The sequence below is a fragment of the Telopea speciosissima genome, chromosome 9 (genome assembly GCF_018873765.1).
Source record: "Telopea speciosissima isolate NSW1024214 ecotype Mountain lineage chromosome 9, Tspe_v1, whole genome shotgun sequence".
In the NCBI taxonomy this organism is placed as follows: domain Eukaryota; kingdom Viridiplantae; phylum Streptophyta; class Magnoliopsida; order Proteales; family Proteaceae; genus Telopea; species Telopea speciosissima.
This window is the reverse complement of record NC_057924.1, coordinates 2,622,154-2,641,167: the sequence shown is the minus strand read 5'-3', so window position 1 is coordinate 2,641,167 and position 19,014 is coordinate 2,622,154. Positions and strand designations below refer to the sequence as shown.

General features: G+C 37.7%; 1 protein-coding gene across 1 annotated transcript; it reads left to right on the top strand.

The window, feature by feature from the left end:
• Nucleotides 1–200: 200 nt before the first annotated feature.
• Nucleotides 201–7,659, top strand: LOC122640484 (OBERON-like protein). The gene is made up of 3 exons (XM_043833700.1): nt 201–399; nt 922–2,124; nt 6,909–7,659. Exons 2-3 carry the CDS (start codon nt 984–986, stop codon nt 7,535–7,537), a joined length of 1,770 nt encoding a protein of 589 aa, XP_043689635.1. The 5' UTR covers nt 201–399; nt 922–983; the 3' UTR covers nt 7,538–7,659.
• The last annotated feature ends 11,355 nt before the right edge of the window (nt 7,660–19,014 follow it).

Sequence of the window (19,014 nt, the reverse complement as noted above, 5' to 3'; positions counted from 1 at the left end):
GCGACTCCAACTCGCGAGAATGACTCTCAAAATCACGAGTTTCACGACTCAGTTAAACAAATAGGGTGACAGGTCAGCACGAAGCACGCGGCGAAGAAGAACGTTGTGGAGAGCTGGTCAACCCGGCAGTCGACCAGCCTTGACAGCCATTTATTGTTTTTCTTCTTCATATAAAATCCCGAGTTGAATCTATAATGCTGTTTTCTCGATTTTGTTCAGTCATGTCCTTGATCGAGTTGGACTAGGGTTTTGGGTGGTCGGAGATATCCTCTTGTCTGAAGGGGAAAGGGGGAAGTTAAAAATCGATTCTCCCTCTATTTCCCTTCAGTATTATTCAGTTTCATCTCTGCTGCTACTTCGATAGATTAGTGCCCCGGTTGTGTTTGCTGAGAATTCGCGGTGAGTAATTGGGTAATTGAGCTTGAAATCTTGTTTCTTCGTTTACTTTTCATGGAGAAAGGAAATCATTGGCTTCTAGGGTTTCAATTTTGTGATCATTTATTTCAGTAATCAGTTTAATTTATGTTTGGATGCTTAAATGAAACACTTAATAGTCCTTTCACCTTTCGATCTTGGGATGGAGATACGTTACTTGTTATCGTTATAAGATATACTATTAGTTTTGATGCCTGCTGTGGAATTTGGAGTTGGTTTTTGCATTTAGCTTATTTGGAGCTAGCGATGAAGACCTCATTTTCTTGATGTTGTTAATATCCTCCTTTATAGTTTGTGGTTGAAGAACTGAATGGAGCTAATTGAACTTTATTTCGTCCCCCCCCCCCCCCCCCTTCATTCTTCCCGGTTGATTTGTATCTTCTCAAAGTTGGCTGTTTACTCGTTTTTGTGTTTATGTTCTGCTATTCCTTTAATGGAGTATCATTTTTAGATTATTGCAATATGCATCTTCTTTGAACTTTGAAGGAATTAGTGATTATGAATCAGAATTGATCGTGAGGTGAACTTCTGTCACAGTTACTGATTTAATGGGAACATCTTCTGGTGCCAACTTTCAGCACCAGACTCCTTCAAAAATGCTACCTCCACGTCAGCAACCACGGTCTGGAGGGTTGCAGACATCCCTATCTCTAGTGTCGTCGGACGCATGTGGGTCACCTGATCTTCAAGAACCTGGATCAAATTCAGAGCAGGTCCGGGAGTCCCCCTCAGAGAGTGCCAGTTCACGTGAAACCTGGCCTGCCTGTGATAATGTTATGGGGAAAAAGCTTCAGAAGGAGAAAGAAGGAGAGAACGATTGCCCTGAGCAGTCAGTCATTCGACGAGTCTCTAGTTCAGACAAGATGTCTCTCCGTGATATAGCTAGAGAAAGAGTTGAGGTTATCTCTGATCGAATGCTTCTGTTGCCTGATGAGCTTCTAGAAGAGCTTAAGACCGAGCTTCGCGTAATTCTTGAAGGCACCGGTGGTTCTCAGCATAGGGAGGGGTTTTTGTCTCTGCAAAAGCTTGTTCAGGGTAGGACTGATTTGACGGCTAAGACCCTCATCAGAGCACATCGAGTACAGCTAGAAATTCTTGTTGCAATAAACACAGGAATTCAGGCATTTCTGCATCCAAATATCAGTCTGTCACAGACTTCTCTCATTGAGGTTTTTGTGTACAAGAGGTGCAGAAACATTGCATGTCAAAGTCAGCTTCCTGCAGAGGATTGTACCTGTGAAATATGCAGCAATAGAAATGGTTTCTGCAATCTTTGCATGTGTGCTATTTGCAACAAATTTGATTTTGAGGTGAACACATGTCGTTGGATTGGTTGCGATTTGTGTTCTCATTGGACTCATACAGATTGTGCAATTCGTGATGGACAAATTGGTATGGGCCCATGTGTTAAGAATGGTACCGGGCCCACTGAGATGCTTTTCAAGTGCCGAGCTTGCAACAAGACATCTGAGTTGTTGGGATGGGTCAAAGATGTGTTCCAACATTGTGCACCGGGCTGGGATCGTGAATGTTTGATGAGGGAACTGGATTATGTTAGTAGGATTTTCCGTGGAAGTGAAGATCCCAAAGGGAGGAAGCTTTTCTGGAAGTGTGAGGAGCTCATGGAGAAAATGAGAAATGGAGTTCCGGAGTCAACAGCCTGCAAAGTAATGTTGCTTTTTTTCCAAGGTATATATTTTCTTCTGGTTCTGCTCTTTAAAAAATTTCCCAGTGCTGGCTACAGCTCATTCTCTCATTTATTTAATCTGAAGCTAATCACCTAGAGAAATAATGGTCCTGGAGATTTTGGAACGATATCTTGAATTTTTTATTGTCATTTGTTCTTAAGAGGGATTGGATGTTGCCATTTGTAGAATGACAAGATTTGGCTACTCCGTTCTCTTTGTTGGAAAATCTGTCTGGCAGGGACATCATATGCCCATACGTTCTTGTGTGCGCCTAGAGTATAATTAAAGGGACCATATGGTCATAAAAGAGTATTTTTTTATTTGTTTCTTCAAAGCAATTCTGTTTCCTTGTAATGATGTCCCCCTTCCCCTCTTTTAAGCATGTTTATTTGTTAGGGTTATCGGTACATGCATGAGTTGTGTTAAAGATACATTTTTAGTTGGTACAGGGCATCATGAACTTGAGGATCTGGGTTGAACATTCAGAGCTATTTGCAAAGATGAATGTATAATTTTATGTGCGACTGATTTGATGGAAATTGGAGTTATATTAATTGATCCAGCGACCATGGAAGATCTGACCAGCAATGGAGGATGTGATATGGTTAGGGAACCTTGATGATTGGAATTTAGTTGTGTCAAGAATGATCTGGTCCTCTGGATTTCAGTTGAGTATTAGGGATACTTGTGCGCTGTATTGTTATTGTTAGGATTTAGGAATGGTTGTTATAAGAAGTTTTCTTCATGAAAGGTACGTCCTTTGGCTGAGAAATTGATCATGTAGCTAAATGGTCTGATCCAACTATTTATTTAACTGAAATTGATCAACTAGCTAAATTTCTTTGGGGGTTTCTGATCTTTGGATGTCCTATTTGATGGCAGTGTAATCTCAATTCAATTTGAATTTATTGGCAGTGTAATCTCAGAAGTTGTTTTATTTAGAACGTGTTCTGCCAGGAAGGAAGGATTGGAAATCTTTGAGCTCTTGTTTAGTATATTGTAAATTAAACCACAATATTATGCTTTGATTCAGATACAAATACAACAACAACAACAACTAAGCCTTATCCCAACTAAATGGGGTTGGCTACATGGATATGAGCAAAGCCGAAGAAAATAAATAATGTAAGTGCAAAGAGAGGAACACAGCCACTCATCAATATCCCACCAAAATGAGGTCAGCAACATGATGAATCCTTGCCCTCCAATCAGTTCTATTCAAGGTCATACTTGATACTAGACCTAAACTATGCATGTCTTTCCTCACTACTTCTCCTAGGGTCATTTTCGGCCTGCTCCTACCTCTTTTGGCTCCTTCGATCTAGATCAGATCACTCCTTCGTACTGGGGCATCCCAAGGCCGCCATTGAACATGGTCATGCCACCTCAAACGACTTTCTCGCAGCTTATCATGTATTGGGACAACTCCTAACTCAGCTCTAATACGGTCATTCCTTACTTTATCCTTCCAAGTTTTACCGCACATTTATCTCAACATCCTCATCTCTATTACAGTTAGTTTATCTATATCTCGTTTCTTAACTGCCCAACGTTCCGCCCCGTACATCATAGCCCGTTGAACAACTGTTTGTAGGGTTTTCCTTTAAGTTTTAAAGGAATACAACGATCCTACAACAATTTGAACATACCTCTCCACTTCATCCATCCCACTATACTTTTGTGATCCTCTATACCACTATCTTTATTTAGGGTTGACCTTAGATATCTAAAATAATCACTTTGCGATATCTCTCTCCTCAATATTCACCATGTCATTATCCGTGTTAGTGGACCTAAAGTTACACACCATATACTCCGTCTTTGATCTATTTATTTTAAAACCTCTTGATTCCAAGGCTGATCTCCATAACTCTAACTTAGCGTTAATCCCTTCATCCAGCAAAACAATATCATGAGCAAAAAACATACACCACGGAACCTCATCTTGAATGTGTCTGGTTAAATCATCCATGATAAGCACAAAGAAATAAGGGCTTAGAGCTGATCCTTGATGTAACCCAATTGTAATTGGGAAATCACTACCTTGACTTCTCACTGATCTCACACTGGTAACCACGCCCTCATACATATCTTTAATTATATTTGCATACTTACTCGACATCCTTCTCTTCTCTAGTACATGCCATATTAACTCTCTAGGGACTCTGTCATATGCTATTTCTAGGTCAATAAAGACCATATGGAGATCTTTTTTGCAAACTCTAAATCTTTCCATGAGCCTCCTGAGTAAGTAAATGGCTTCCATCATGGATCTACCTGGCATAGATCCAAATTGGTTCTCTGAGATAGTAGTTTCTCTCCTCAGGTGGGCTTCAATAACCCTCTTCCATAATTTTATAGTATGACTCGTTGGTTTTATTCCTCTATAATTATTACAGCTCTGAATAACATCTTTATTTTTGTCGAGATTGATACCACAATGCTTCTTCTCCATTCATCTGGCATTTTCCTTGTGCTCATAATTTCGTTAAACAGTTTGGTTAGCCAAGATAAACCACAAGCTTCTAAGTTCTTCCATACTTCTATTGGGACCCTATCTGGGTCTGGTGCCTTGCCTCCTTTTCATCTTTCTTAAGGTTTCTTTAACATCGGACACCCAAACCTTTCGTATATATTTATGGCATGTGGTGTCTTGATGAGTAATGCAGTCTTCTGGGTCATTCCTATTCGCATTGTCTCCATTTAGTAGGTTGTAAAAATACTTTTCCAATCTCTTCATATGCTTTGATTCAGATAAATTTTCTTATTGTGGCTGGGGTGCTTATATCTCACCTCAAAATTGGTCTGCATTGGTGTTTTACTGGCTCCTAAAAGTTTAATGTCCAATGTATTTGTAGAAATTATTTTTTAGAAGATCACTTTATATTAATAAATATCTCCTAATTAAATTTACCTTTTAATGCAGTCCCAGTTTAAAAATAGGCCTGTTCTAATAATAGATTGGTTTGGGCTTTAGTTTTTGGTCTCTTTTTAATTGTAATGAATTAAAATATGAGCCCAAAACTTAGGTATGAAGGGGGAATGCCTGATAATTTGGATTTTATTAAGTAATTATTTAGTTCTGGGTCCCATATCATGAATCCAGGTTTAATATTTGTTTCGGAATCAGTCTAAGTTGGTTTCAATGTTAGACTCATTAACTTGGAAGATAAGCTAGCTGTGTGGAGTCCTTATTAGATGGACAATTTTTTTTCTTTGGGATTCTTTTTTCTATAAATATACAACCAATGCCCCAACAATGAGTTTGTTAATGGATAAATTTGATTTGGTTGTGGCTGTTGCCTAAATTGGTTTCTTGTCTCTCCTCCCCCCCACAGTTCCTTCTCTTTCTTCTGTTTCCTCTTCATATCTCTTCTCTATGATTCTTCTTCTTGTTTTCTATTTTCTTTCCTACATTCTTCCTCATTTTCCAATTGACATCTTCCCCCCCCCCCCTTTTAATCGATATCATCATCTCTCTCCTGTGACATCATTGATCTCCTATATTTTAAGCTTTTTGTTTTCCTAAATTAAATCTGGATGTTCAAATATCTAAATTCCTTTAAATCTGAATACTAGATCTAAGATCAGATCTGGACAAACTTAACCATCAGATCTGAAAACTCTTCCTTTATTTCCATAATTACTCTGAGCCAAAGATCCTTATATGGTCCATCACTTGTAGGAAAATCAGATCCGTTGGATCCTTTCCTGCATCACCTGATCTATTATGCACTATTATTTTAATAATCAGATCCACTTCTGTTGTAATCCAATGTCTCCTACGATTTGTCTGCCAAATTTTGGTAAGTTATTCAGTTGTCATTTTATCCGTTGACTTTATCATTTACAAGAGATCCATTTTGGTTCTACCTTCTGGTTAGCAGGAAACTTTTCAGCTTGAACAGAAACACTTGAGTTGGTCAAGTGAGATAAGATTCTTTTGCACTTATATCCTATGGCATGCTCAACAGAACTCTTCAAGTTAGGGTGACAATTATTGACCTGACCACCAACTTTATAGACCCCCCTCCCCCAGTATTATTGAGTGAGCTAGCCGATAACTGGTATGAATTCCTGATACATTTGGTTCATATCTGAACATGTCCTGACCTGGTTTTGTAGTCCTGCTTAACCTGCCTCTTTTCCCTATGGCTATGTTTGGTTGTTCGAGAATTGTGGGATAGTAAAGCATGCTGTGGGACTCACATGTTGGGCATAGTTAAATCAAATGAGGAAAAATGAATATCTCCTCTGATGTTGATTTGTTTGGTGGCAACATAATCCATGGTAAGAGGGAGGAGAATAAAAAATGCTTATCTTCCCTTTCAATCACAAATGGCAGAAATGCATCAGCAAAGGTGTGTTGTAGCAGCATCCTCTCTCTCTCTCTCCAATTTTTATTAAGTGGAGTTGCCTTTCCCCAAGAACTACAGCCTAAATATTGGTTGACTGATTTCAACGTGCTTCAAATCTTGGATATGTTTCAGGTAGGGCTATTCTCAACCTTCCCTGAATTTGAGCCATCCTGTTGTCACTTTCCTATCCAAAGGTTTTAAGATCCTGTGTACTGGTCTTATTTATCATACTGTTGTATTATTTTCTTGCTTTTCCAATCTGAGCTTGTTTGGGCCACTGCAAAGCTAGTTTTTGTATTTGAAGCCCAATAATGTTTGTTCTTTGTTTTTCTCAAAATTAAATTTCAGTTCTTTGCCATTGAATAAAGTAATGTTACTTTGCTTTCTTGTTTTGGATTTCTCTAACTTCTTTTTCATCCTCCTGCAGAGATTGAGGTGGACCCAACAAAGAATCTTGAATCTGAGGAAGGAGGGGGACGTCTGATAGCCCCACAAGAGGCATGCAACCGAATTGCGGAAGTGGTTCAGGAAGCCATAAGAAAGATGGAAATGGTAGCTGAGGAGAAGCTACGGATGTTCAAAAAGGCCCGTCTGGCTCTTGAGGCTTGTGACCGGGAACTCGAGGATAAGGCCAGGGAAGTGGCGGAGCTAAAGATGGAGAGGCAGCGTAAGAAGCAGCAGATTGATGAGCTGGAGAGTATAGTGAGGCTGAAGCAGGCTGAGGCTGACATGTTTCAGCTTAAGGCCAGTGAAGCAAGGCGAGAGGCTGAGAGGCTTCAAAGGATTGCCCTTGCAAAGTCTGAGAAGGCAGAGGAGGAGTATGCTAGCAGGTATCTGAAACAACGTTTGAATGAGGCGGAGGCTGAAAAGCAGTATCTGTTTGAGAAGATAAAGCTTCAGGAGAGTTCTCGGGCATCACAGAATAATGGTGGAAGTAGTGACCCTTCACAGATGCTGATGCTTTGTAAGATCCAGCACATGCTTAAGAATGTGTACAATGTGTCACCAAAGGCAGATGGACAACCAAGCGACCACTCTCTTGGTGAGCAAGGCTAGTACGTTGTGTTATTGTTTAACTTTGTCTTATTAATGTTACAGTCCGTTGTGGAACATTGTGTAATGAAATACTGCTGTTATTTATGTCCATTGAACCCATTTCACTGATTTCTGTTCCAAAAACAGAGAGGAGGTAGGTGGGGTTATAGTCTTTATGTACATTCCTTTGTACCTGTTTGTATGCCCATGATGGTGATTCAGGGAATTGTTGCTTTTGTATTGTGTCATGTATTTTTTTTTCTTCTTTGGTAGAATTTGTGTCATGTTTACATGCAATGAATGTCTAACACCCTACAGAATGGAGAAAGCACTAAAGTGAAGATGATTTAGACTGTCCACAGAAAAGGTGACACTGGTGCCTGTCCATGTGGTTCATTTTGGTAGCTGGCCACCAGCTGATGGGCTTAATCTTACCATGAGTGGTTAGGTGTTGAAGCCCCTTGGTGCTTCCCCTTCACTTTCCATGGAGTAGGGTATGTCTTTGGATCATCCACATCTCTCTTATAATAGATTCCTTTAGCCATGAGTGCAACAGTGTTCATACAGCAATTGGATATGCTACAAAGCCTGGCCCAACCCCTCAAGTCGCCTGCTGCGTGTAAGTGCCCCCATTGTCTTTCATTTCAATTCTAAATTAGCCTTTTTAAGCCTTTCATATGCTAAATATGATTTGTGTTTTGAAAATCCATATATCCTTGCCAACTTTGGAGTGTTAACATGATAATAACAGGACTTAAGTTACTCAGGTCGGCCTAAGTTTCTGTCATATCAGAGCTTGTCAAGACGGCTGAAGTTTCTACCATATGGCAGATCAGATGGTGTCCAAGTTTTGTGGACTGGAAGACATGGCGGTTGTAGCCTATGTGTTGAGTTTCAGCCCAAATAAAATTCATCGAGCGAGCAAAATAAAGCTCTGAAAATCTTGGGATTACAAGGGGTGGGGGAATTTTTTGAGGGTATTTGATGGAATTAGGTACTGATATCTGACTTGTGGCTAATGGAATCATGCCTATCTATCCAATGGTCAGAAGTGTCACATTATCCCATATGGGACTTTAGCTTTTAGGCTTTACGAAGCTGGCTTCTCATCAGCAAAAAGGCAGGTCAAATAAGATTCCTCTCAATTTGAAATCTTTATTACCTTCGACCTTATAAGCCCAGAAACTCTCCTCCTCCATCTCTCCTTGGTTTATGGCATTGGAAGCAATAATTCCAAATCGAAAAATATCATTTGTTCTGTTCTTTTGCTACCTAAAAGTTGGCTTCTGGAATCCCAAACATGCCCTTAGTGAAGAGAACCTATTGGGTTGCTAATAGAAAAATCAGTACATGACATTGTAGAGTCTCTTGTACACCTTCTCTGGGTGGGGACTGCGAATAGGAAGGCAGAATCAGTGCAAGTGGAGAATCTGATTCCCAGACCCCTAATCTCTGCCATTTTCTTTGCAATCCACTGAGAATTGCTCTTGTTTGACTCCAATGTGTTCCTTGCTAAACCAAAATCAGAATAGCATTAACAAAACAACTTTTAGAAACACAGATAGCCATCCAACCAGCTCCATTAGATTCCTTAACAAAACTACCATCGCACATGATCGTAAAAACATTCGGCTTAAAGAGATAACAATAATAAATCAAAAAAAAAGAAAGAGAGAGCAGGTAATGCATCATTACTCTAAAGATTGCAAACCTCCCTAAAATCCCATAGTAAAGAGTTGAGCTCATCTCCTGGGAGGTGTGTGCCCAGGGTGCTGCCAGGGGGCATCCAGTGGCTAAACTGTGCCGCACACATCTCGGTGCAGCACAGCCCAACGGCTGGTAGCACCCTGACAATTCCCTGCTCCTTGGAGACGATCTTGATCCGTAGATTTAAGTCTGTGATCCATCCTTCAATGTTTTAAGGATTATCTCTGGATTGGGTTTTGAAGAGGAGACAATACATTGACTTGTAGCATTCCAAAGAAAATAGCAAGTTATAGTAAAAATAGAAAGAAAATTACCTTTTCCCCTTTTTGAACAAACCAAATTTGGGAAGAAAAAAAATTCTTAGGAAAAATCAACAAAGAAGGTGCTTGCTTACATGATTTCAGCTCTTAACCCTGGAATATCTATAGCTCAAATTCTACGAAGTTTAAACCATGTAAGTTTCAGTTCTTCCAAAATCTCTCATTTTTTTTTATTATGGAATTTTAGTGCCATAGTGAGTTTATGCTAGTTAAATCCAATGAATTTAAAACCAAACATTTCCTCTCTTATTTTTTTGTGGGCCGGATCTGAATCAGCCAGGATCAATCTGGAACTGGATCTCTGTTTTTTAAACTCTGATCCCACCCTTCAATGAGTTCAATCACCCCTCTTATCCTTGCATCAACACCCCACCCCGCCCAAGGATTAGATCTGAATCTGCCAAAATTTGGTTCAGAATCGGTGGTAAATTGGCAGAAAACCCCCTAAACCATAGTTTTTATACAGGATTGGTCCAACCCGAATTGGTCTCTGCGTCCAGATAGCGTACTTTCTCCCATATTCTTTTTATCCTTGTTAGTCTCTACCGATATTGATGATATTGATACGTATCGGTTGAATTAGTCATTATTGGTTCAAGACGATCAGTCTGAAACAATTTTTTGGGCAACTGCACGGCTATTGTATTAGTAAAAAATTAATTCAAAAAAATAAAAAAATAAAAAAATAAAAATTTATAAAGATGACCATTACATTACATATTATGTATCGATATTGGGTGACATACCAAATAAAAATATGAGGCACTGTTCTCTGTGCTGCACACATGGGGGTGGACACAATGACTACTCTGCAGCAATCAGGCCCATGAACATTCTCCCTAAAAAATACCGATGCTTAAAACTATAAGAATTGCAAGTTTTTACCCGTACGGTACAGGGTCATCAAGGCCAATCCGAGTGATTCGCTGGATACCGTGATCAATCATGCAGGTATATCAATCAGGCATTGGTATATACTGATATCATAACGGCATGGTAGAGACTGTGAAGAGTGTGGGACTTTGGAAGCATAACAGAACAACAAAGAATGAAGGAAGGAAGGAACCCAGAGAGAAGTGAAGTCAAGACTCGGGAGTCAGTAAAGCGAGTGATACAGAGAAAGAGAGAGAGAAAGAATGAGTGTTCAAATTTCACAAAGAACGAAGTTTTGGAAGTGGGAAATGCTCTAGACAACTGAGTCTCCTGACTCACTGAGCCACTGATGACTGTGATGGACGGACCCCGTCACACTACAGAAGTCACTATCCCCTCCCATCACATCGCATCGCATCACATCAAACTTCGCGACTTTGGGGAGTTGGGTGTGGGGTTGGGTGGGGTGGACGGGGTGGGGGAAGTCTCAGGGTGTGTCGTAATAATAAGACAAGCTGTCATGGCATTCTTCATTGGTTGCTCCTCTATGCTTCTGTCACTCTCTCTCTTTCCACTCTCCACCCTCAGAATCTCGGACCAACCCATGTATCATGGGTGGTCTCACACACCCTCACTAATTTTTTTGTTCCCTTTTAATATCGAGATGAGAGAGACACTTTATGGTTATGTTTGGATGTCAAGAAACAAAATTTTCAAAAACATTTGCAATTGAAAAAAATCATAATCATTATTTTTGTTTCATTATGTTTATTTTTTATTTTCTTGACATCCAAACATTAGCCTAAGTAAACCATTATTGGCATCTCCTCCTATAGGAATGGGAGTTGGGCTCAAGTTCAAGTACGTGAACATACGAGAACGGCTCACAATCGTTCAGATGGAATCCACTCTCTGGGACCCACATGGAGTGGATTCCATCTGAACAACTGTGAGCCGTTTTCATACGTGAGGTGGACTCAATGAATGGCTGTGAGGAGAGAGAATGTAAGAAAATGTCTATATATTAATGGAAAAAAAAACACTACTTAGGCACGTACAATATGCTGCCCCTATGCCCAAACACAGGGACGGTCAAAATGACCTTTGCAATCCAATAAATTCCACTCTTCCTTGAGGGCGCGGCAGCCATTTTGCCCGTCCCTGTGTCTTGGTGTAACAACGCGTGCCTAGGTGGTATTCTTTCTCCCTTCAAATAATTATCAATTAAAACAAAAATATATATCAATTCATTAATGTAAAGCAGCAAACCCATAATCTTACACAATCTTCTTTACCTCTTAATAATTTATAGTTTTTCATTCTTCTTTTTTCTGTCATTGGGCATTTTGAGGGTTAAGATGGGATAGTAAAAAAAGTTATACTAATACCATTGCCATTGAGTGGTGTGTGGGGTTACACACTTACATTGGTAATTATAAATAATCCCACTAATTAATAATTAATCATTTAAAAAAAAAAAAAGGAAACAAAGAACAAAGATTCTTTGTTCCCTCCCACCAAATGGGTCATGTGCCTTCCTCTACTCATACTTTCACTTTCATTAGCACAACCACCTAAATTCCTTGTGAGCTAAGTAGCTACAAATAGAAAGTACAGAACTGCTCATTTTGAAAAGAGATTAATAAGTTGTGCTCAAAATTTTTAATTTCTTTCGTCCTTTATGGGGTTGGGGTTGGGGTGGGTTGAACTCTAATCAATTGGAATTGGTTGAAGACAATAATGTACTATAGGGGCATCTTTTGGTTCCAAGAACTTGGTTCTTTTAAGGAAAAATCTTGTTCCTTTGTCCAGCTTGATTTGGTGGTCCATAATTGAGACCCAAAATATTACTAATTTCAATACTAAGACATCCAACAATGACTGGAAATGGACAAGAGAGAACCAGTGGAGAAAATGATGTTAAGCTTACATGGGTGGACCAAACTTGTTTAATTAGGAGCATTTCTTGCACTTACATAGTCAACATGCAGGGCACATTTTGCAAATAGTTTGGCACCACAGTTGAAGATTATGATTAAAATTTAAGAGAGAGGGTTCTTTGAGCCTTTAGGGTAGGCCAGGGAGCCAACCAATAAGAAGAGCAGAATACATCTCTATAAATAGGGAGTTGAGAGGAGAGAGAGAGTGTCCGGAAGATAAAGAGAGTGTCAAGAGGGAGAGAGAGAGAGAGAATTTTGGTGTAACTTATGCCCCAGCTTAGACAAACTTTTCCCTACATTTGATGTCAAGAAAAGAAAAAAATTCAAAAAATAATTGAATTTGAAGAGAGAGAGATAGAACACATAAAATAATCATTGTATTCTCATGGTTTTTTTTGTCTTATTATGTTTTTTTTTTTTTTTTTTACATCTAAACGTATTTTAATTTTATTTGTAATATAAATTTGTTTATAATGTATATATTTACATTTTTAGTCATTATGAAAACAATTTCTTGAAAGGATTTGTCGTTTTCATTTGATTTCTTTGGTTTTGTGCACTTGTCACAATTGTAGATTTTGTGAAATAATGAAACCCTTTTACGTAAATTGTAACTTGATTAATAAAAGTCTCCATGAGAATGGTAGGGTTGGAAATTTTTGATTGATTGAAATTTGGTTCAAACAATAGTTTTCCATCATCCAAGAGTATGATTTTAGTGCAGGTATCGGTCAACTTAGAAATCGATGCAGTATTAGCACAAATCGGTCTTATCAGACAAATTTATCTCAAATTCTATTTTAAAAATATTTTTTGTTTGTATCATATCATCGATAAATATCGACACAGTATCAGAATCAATCACATACAAAACTAGTATGTATTACCGGATACCTCAAACTATGATCCACATTGAAAGAAAGAATCCCTTCACCATTGCCATTAGTTTCATTTGATAAATGATCAATTTATAGATTTTTCTAGAAATCCAAAATCAAAATCACCACAGCCTAGTTGACCAATCAAAAATGTTTGACTAGAGGAAAATACAACAACACACACGATCCAGAGAGGCGCGTGAGGGTTTGAAGATTTGTATGGTGTTGTCAGCATACGGACCTGACGTGCTGCCCAACAATTGGACATCGGCAGTGGGCCCTCTCCAAGTCTACGGTGTATATATGGTCTACTATCTACGCTGGACCAGATATTTTTAAAATTAGAAAATTGGGAAAGAGAGAAAAAGCCAAAAAGGTGAAGGCAAGGCAACACATCAATGAATGGAAATGTGGGACCCTCCGCCGTTTTGCCACGTGGCAGGTTTCGTTTAAGTATTTGTTCTTTTCCGATTAATAATGTGGCCGCAGTAATGAAAAGCAGTATTGTAAAACGTGACAGTGTCAGATTGGTGAGCTGTTTTGGGTCCCACCTTTGTAATCACGACTCCCCATGAGCTAAGCTGTGACCTCGTCTGCTTCTCTGCTCCTGCTGTTCTCTGTGCGTATGTTAGAGAGCCACAAAAAAAAAAAAAAAAAAAGTCAAAAAGGAGAGAGAAGGATATTCTGATCATTTTACGAAGAACGAGGTTGTTTTGGTCTTTTGACGAAAACCCAGAAGGGGTTTTTGCTTTGTCCGGCCACCTCGCGATGACCCGAGCCGCGGAAAACCCCGACGAGTTGTCGGTAACCCGAACAAAGTTTTGTGGTGACAAAGTTTAACATTGTAGGATGGAGTTTTCGTTCACCAATGGTGAGCAGATTTTGAAAATTAGGATTTTAATAAGGTAAGCCATTTGAGAATAATTAAATAAATAAAAAGTAAAAAAATTTGATCAAGAGTGGTGTAGATTTGGCCAAGTAAAAAATGATAAGAATCAATCATAACTTGTTCAAATCAAATATGAATCGACCTTTTCACTCGAATCATCACAAAATCGATGATTCTAGTAACTTGTAAGAAATCCATACAATTGTATTATTTGAGTTGAGTAAAATGTTAAATATCATGGAGTCCTCTTATTCAGTAGTTTGTTGAGAGGAAAAGAAATCCTAGGTCCCTCTACAACTTCTTGACGACTCATAAAGGTTTGGCTATCTCTCTCTTATGGTAATTCACTCTTTCTCTCTCTCTCCCCCTAAATAACTTTCATATCACTCTTCTTCTTTTCCTTCCACACTAGATTATTCGAGTTTCAAGAAAAAGAAGAAAAGTAATTTTGAATGATTTACGTTTTAAGGTTGAGATAGTTAACGTAATAATCAATTGTTAAGCATTGTCATACTTGGGTTCAATGATACTCCTGCAAATAACTCTTTGGTTACTTGACAAGCTAATTTTATTCAGTCCTTGTAGTATAATGCTTTTTAAATGGAGCTCACCCATTCATTTTTTAAATAAATTTTTTATTATTTTGAATATTTTAGATTATTAAAAATAGATTACACTACTTTTGTAACTTACATAAGCATCATACAACTTTTCTATTTTGTTAGTCTTAAATTTTTTTTTTTTCAATCACTTCCAATCCCTACACATGTTTAGGTTGAATTGAAGTTGAACTTTAATGAGTTAAGTGAGTTTGAGGTATAAATTTTAAGCAATCCTTGATCACCTCTCCATTTCCACTTCATCGTAAAAGGAGGATTCTTATCTCCTTGTTATAATTTATTTTGTAGGATGGAGTTTTCGTTCACCAATGGTGAGCAGATTTTGAAAATTAGGATTTAAATAAGGTAAGCCATCTGAGTGGAATTAAATAAATAAAAAGCAACAAAATTTGATCAAGAGTTGTGTAGATTTGGCCGAGTAAAAAATATAAGAATCAATCATAACTTGTTCAAATCAAATACGGTTCGACCTTTTCACTCGAATCATCACAAAATCGATGACTCTAGTAATTTGTAAGAAATCCATTACATTGTTTTACTTGAGTTGAGTAAAATGTTAAATATCATGGAGTCCTCTTATTCAATAGTTTGTTGAGAGGAAAAGAAATCGTAGGTCCCTCTACAACTTCTTGACGACTCATAAAGGTTTGGCTATCTCTCTCTTATGGTAATTCACTCTCTCTCTCTCTCTCTCTCCCCCCCTGAATAACTTTCATATCACTCTTCTTCTTTCCCTTCCACACTAGATTATTCGAGTTTCAAGAAAAAGAAGAAAAGTAATTTTGAATGATTTACGCTTTAAGGTTGAGGTAGTTAATGTAATAATCAATTGTTAAGTATTGTCATACATGGGTTCAATGATACTCATGCAAATAGCTCTTTGGTTATTTGGCAAACTAGTTTTATTCAGTTCTGATAGTATAATGCTTTTTAAGTGGAGCCCACCCATTCATTTTTTAAATATAATTTTTTATTATTTTGAATATTTTAGATAATTAAAAATAGATTACAACACTTTTGTAACTTACATAAGTGTCATACAACTTTTCTATTTTGTTAGCCTTAAATTTTTTTTTTTTCAATCACTACCAATCCCTATACATGTTTAGGTTGAATTGAAGTTGAACTTTAATGAGTTAAGTGAGTTTGAGGTATAAATTTTAAGCAATCCTTGGTCAACTCTCCATTTCCACATCATCGTAAAAAGAGGATTCTTATCTCCTTGTTATAATTTATTTTATAGGATTTTCACTAACCATCTTTGCAATGCTACTCTATGAGGATCTTTATCCCCTCAATTTGTCTGTCCTTCAATTTTTTCAATTCCATCTAATATGAGGGGCAGAAATGATCACCCTACCCTCCTTGCCTGAACAGATTGCCCAGGTGAGATCCATCTCCCTCTATTAGAGGAAATTGAAGAAATTGACGGACAAGCAAATTGAGGTGATAATTTTTCAGATATGTTGAATATTGGATTTGGGTTTGGGTGGGGAATGAGAATTTAGAGAACCAACATAGTTTCACTTTGAGGACCAAATTAAAGAGAAAGAAAAGATAGTTCTTTTTCTTTCTTCTCTTTTGATATCTAGGTGATGAGGTCACATGGCCAACGATATATGGTGGGTCAAACACAGTACCACTTATGCAACTATGTATGGTATCCATGTAAGAATATAAATATATGCCTTCATTTTCATTACTTTAATGTTGACTGTTCCTTCATTATCCATTCTTTTGTTTTTCTCCTCTAATATTTTTCTAAGGCAAGTTGAGAAGGAATAATAACAATGTTATAGAAGTATCATATGGAGCTTCTTTTCTCTCAAGCTAATTACTTTTTTGCTTTTCTCCTCTTGTAGGAAGGAGGGTAGGAGTATTACCCATTAACTAATGGAAGGTAAAGATGGATGGGTGGCCTAGGCCTTTTTAATGTATGGTCTTGGTTGCAGGACATGGTGGTTGGTGTTGGGCTCTTGGCAGTTGGTACATATCCAATTTGGGGATGAGATTGGCTCAGTTTTTCATACGAGAATCATTATCGTACGTTATTAAGTACATAGATGAAATCCATTCACTCTCTTGGATTCCATTTCTACACTTGATGTCGTACGAAAACCTAATCTGCACTCCAATTTGGGTTGGTGAGTGGCTCAACCAACATGACCATCGACCCCTATCATAAAAAAATGACATGATTCTTCAAATTAAATTTTTGTTAATATTTTTTGGGTAGGTTTGTTATTTTGTTTACTAAAATATTTTATGATATGGGTAAAGGTTTTTCATGATGCCAACCAACGGGAGGGGCTGACGAATTTGTTCACTAGAAGTCTATATTTTGTTTGAGGAGAGAGAATATCAGTGTGAACCCGCAATAGAGGGTGTGGAAAGTAATCCCTACTTTGATGTCATGGGGATTTTTTTTCCCTTATAATATAATCAAACATGAAAGATTCTCATTTACTGAAGCTTTAAAACTTCCAAAAAAAGATGATGTAAATTAGATATATGTAACCTATATTAGTTGCTATATAGAATCTTCCTTACAAAATGTGCTATACTTTTTTTTGTTTTTGGTAAAGAAAATGTGTCATACAAAGGACCACCAATTAATACATCTTTAGGAGTAGGATTAAAATTTAATGAGATCAATTTTAAATTAAAATCTTCCATATCAAGAGTATATACACAAACCTAACCCTAATGATAATTGCAATTTGGCATTAATTGATCACTAGATTCTACTAGTGACAATTTCCAATATGATTTGTTCAGCTAATATTGAAAAAAAATTATTATCATTATTAAGAATCATTGTCATTATTATGATGGTGACGATGACATCAACAACGACAATGACGATGGTGATAATGAATGACAGTGCAAACGTACATTACAAAAAACATTCAATTATTAGTAATGTTTAGGCAAAAGGTTTTGTACACGGCTACCAACAATTGGATGCGGATGAGAAGCTGTGTATTTTACACGATCAAGCTCATCTAATGGTTGAAAGGATGATCGTATACCATACACGGTCGTGTACAAAAACCTGTCCCGTATGTTTATATAACTTTTTTAATGTAAAATATGATGCATTAATATTTGGAAGCTAATACAAAATCCATGCAAAGTTATGTAAATCAGCATTCAAGTTCCTCACATAGTCTACACTATATGCATCATTAACAATAAAAATGAAAATTTACAAAGTGAATTATAGGATTAAGGATCAAATATTTAATTTTGAGGTATTCTTATCCCAATCAAGGTTATGGGTCAATGATGCAATTAAGGAGATTCGTGGTTTAGAGTAATAAATCATGTAAATGGAATAAAATTAACTCTCGCCCCCTTCTATATAAATCATTCGAACTACCATTCAACTCATCATTTCTATTATAGAAAACCCCCCTCATCGTGGTCGTGTAGATCAGCGATCAACATGGCTGAGAATTTTGATTTCATAGGTAAGGTGTGGGGGTGATATTTTCACTTGCTCACATGTTTTGGCACACGAGCCACGCGACCAGGTAGCTTAGTTTTTTCCTTAATAAAAATTTAAGGTAGTTAGATAATCGTAATTAGAGTTAGTAAAGAGTAGGATCAAAAGTGGGAAAAGGATGATGGGGTCAAACCGCCAACCTGGCTATCACTAAAAGGCAGAGAAAGCCCTTCCTTCAACAAGACCCAGCGGTCCACCACTTCTTCAAATATATGTTGTATGGTTGAAAGCAGCTGTTAGTGTTAGAAGTGTGACGTGACAATGGAGTGGAGAAGGGATTCTCTATCACCAAATAATACCCCACCACCCTAATTACTAATTTTCTCTCTCTAATCTTTTCATTAATGACGTTATTGGCAACTCATAAAGAGAGAATTCTGTTGGCTAACTAACGAGAAGGAATGGAAGGAGATCGATCGGGTCATCGGATGCAGCGATTAAAACGGCGATTTTTTGATGGATTGAGATACCGAGAGACCCGACCTTTTATCTCTCTTTAATGGCTTCTGGATTTCTTCTGAATACTGAACTAGAAGAAGTGAAGAGAAGAGTCAAGACTCAAGAGTGAAAACCGTGCCCGCTCCCACGACACTGGACAACCCTTTAATTACTTTACCTTTCTCTTTCTCTGTTTCTTTTCTTCTTCTCCGTATAAGCTATGAGCTCTGCCATCTTTAAACGGGGTTGAACAGAGAAGTCTCTTTCAAAGTACCGGAAAGCAAAAGAAAGTAGTAGAAGAAGACGAAAGAGGAGAAGAAACACT

What these genes read in the sequence shown, in the direction of transcription:
- LOC122640484 (XM_043833700.1), top strand. Translation starts at nt 984, where the DNA reads ATGGGAACATCTTCTGGTGCCAACTTTCAGCACCAGACTCCTTCAAAA. An exon ending in AATGTTGCTTTTTTTCCAAG is followed by an intron (nt 2,125 to 6,908) that starts GTATATATTTTC and finishes ATCCTCCTGCAG; the next exon opens with AGATTGAGGTGGACCCAACA.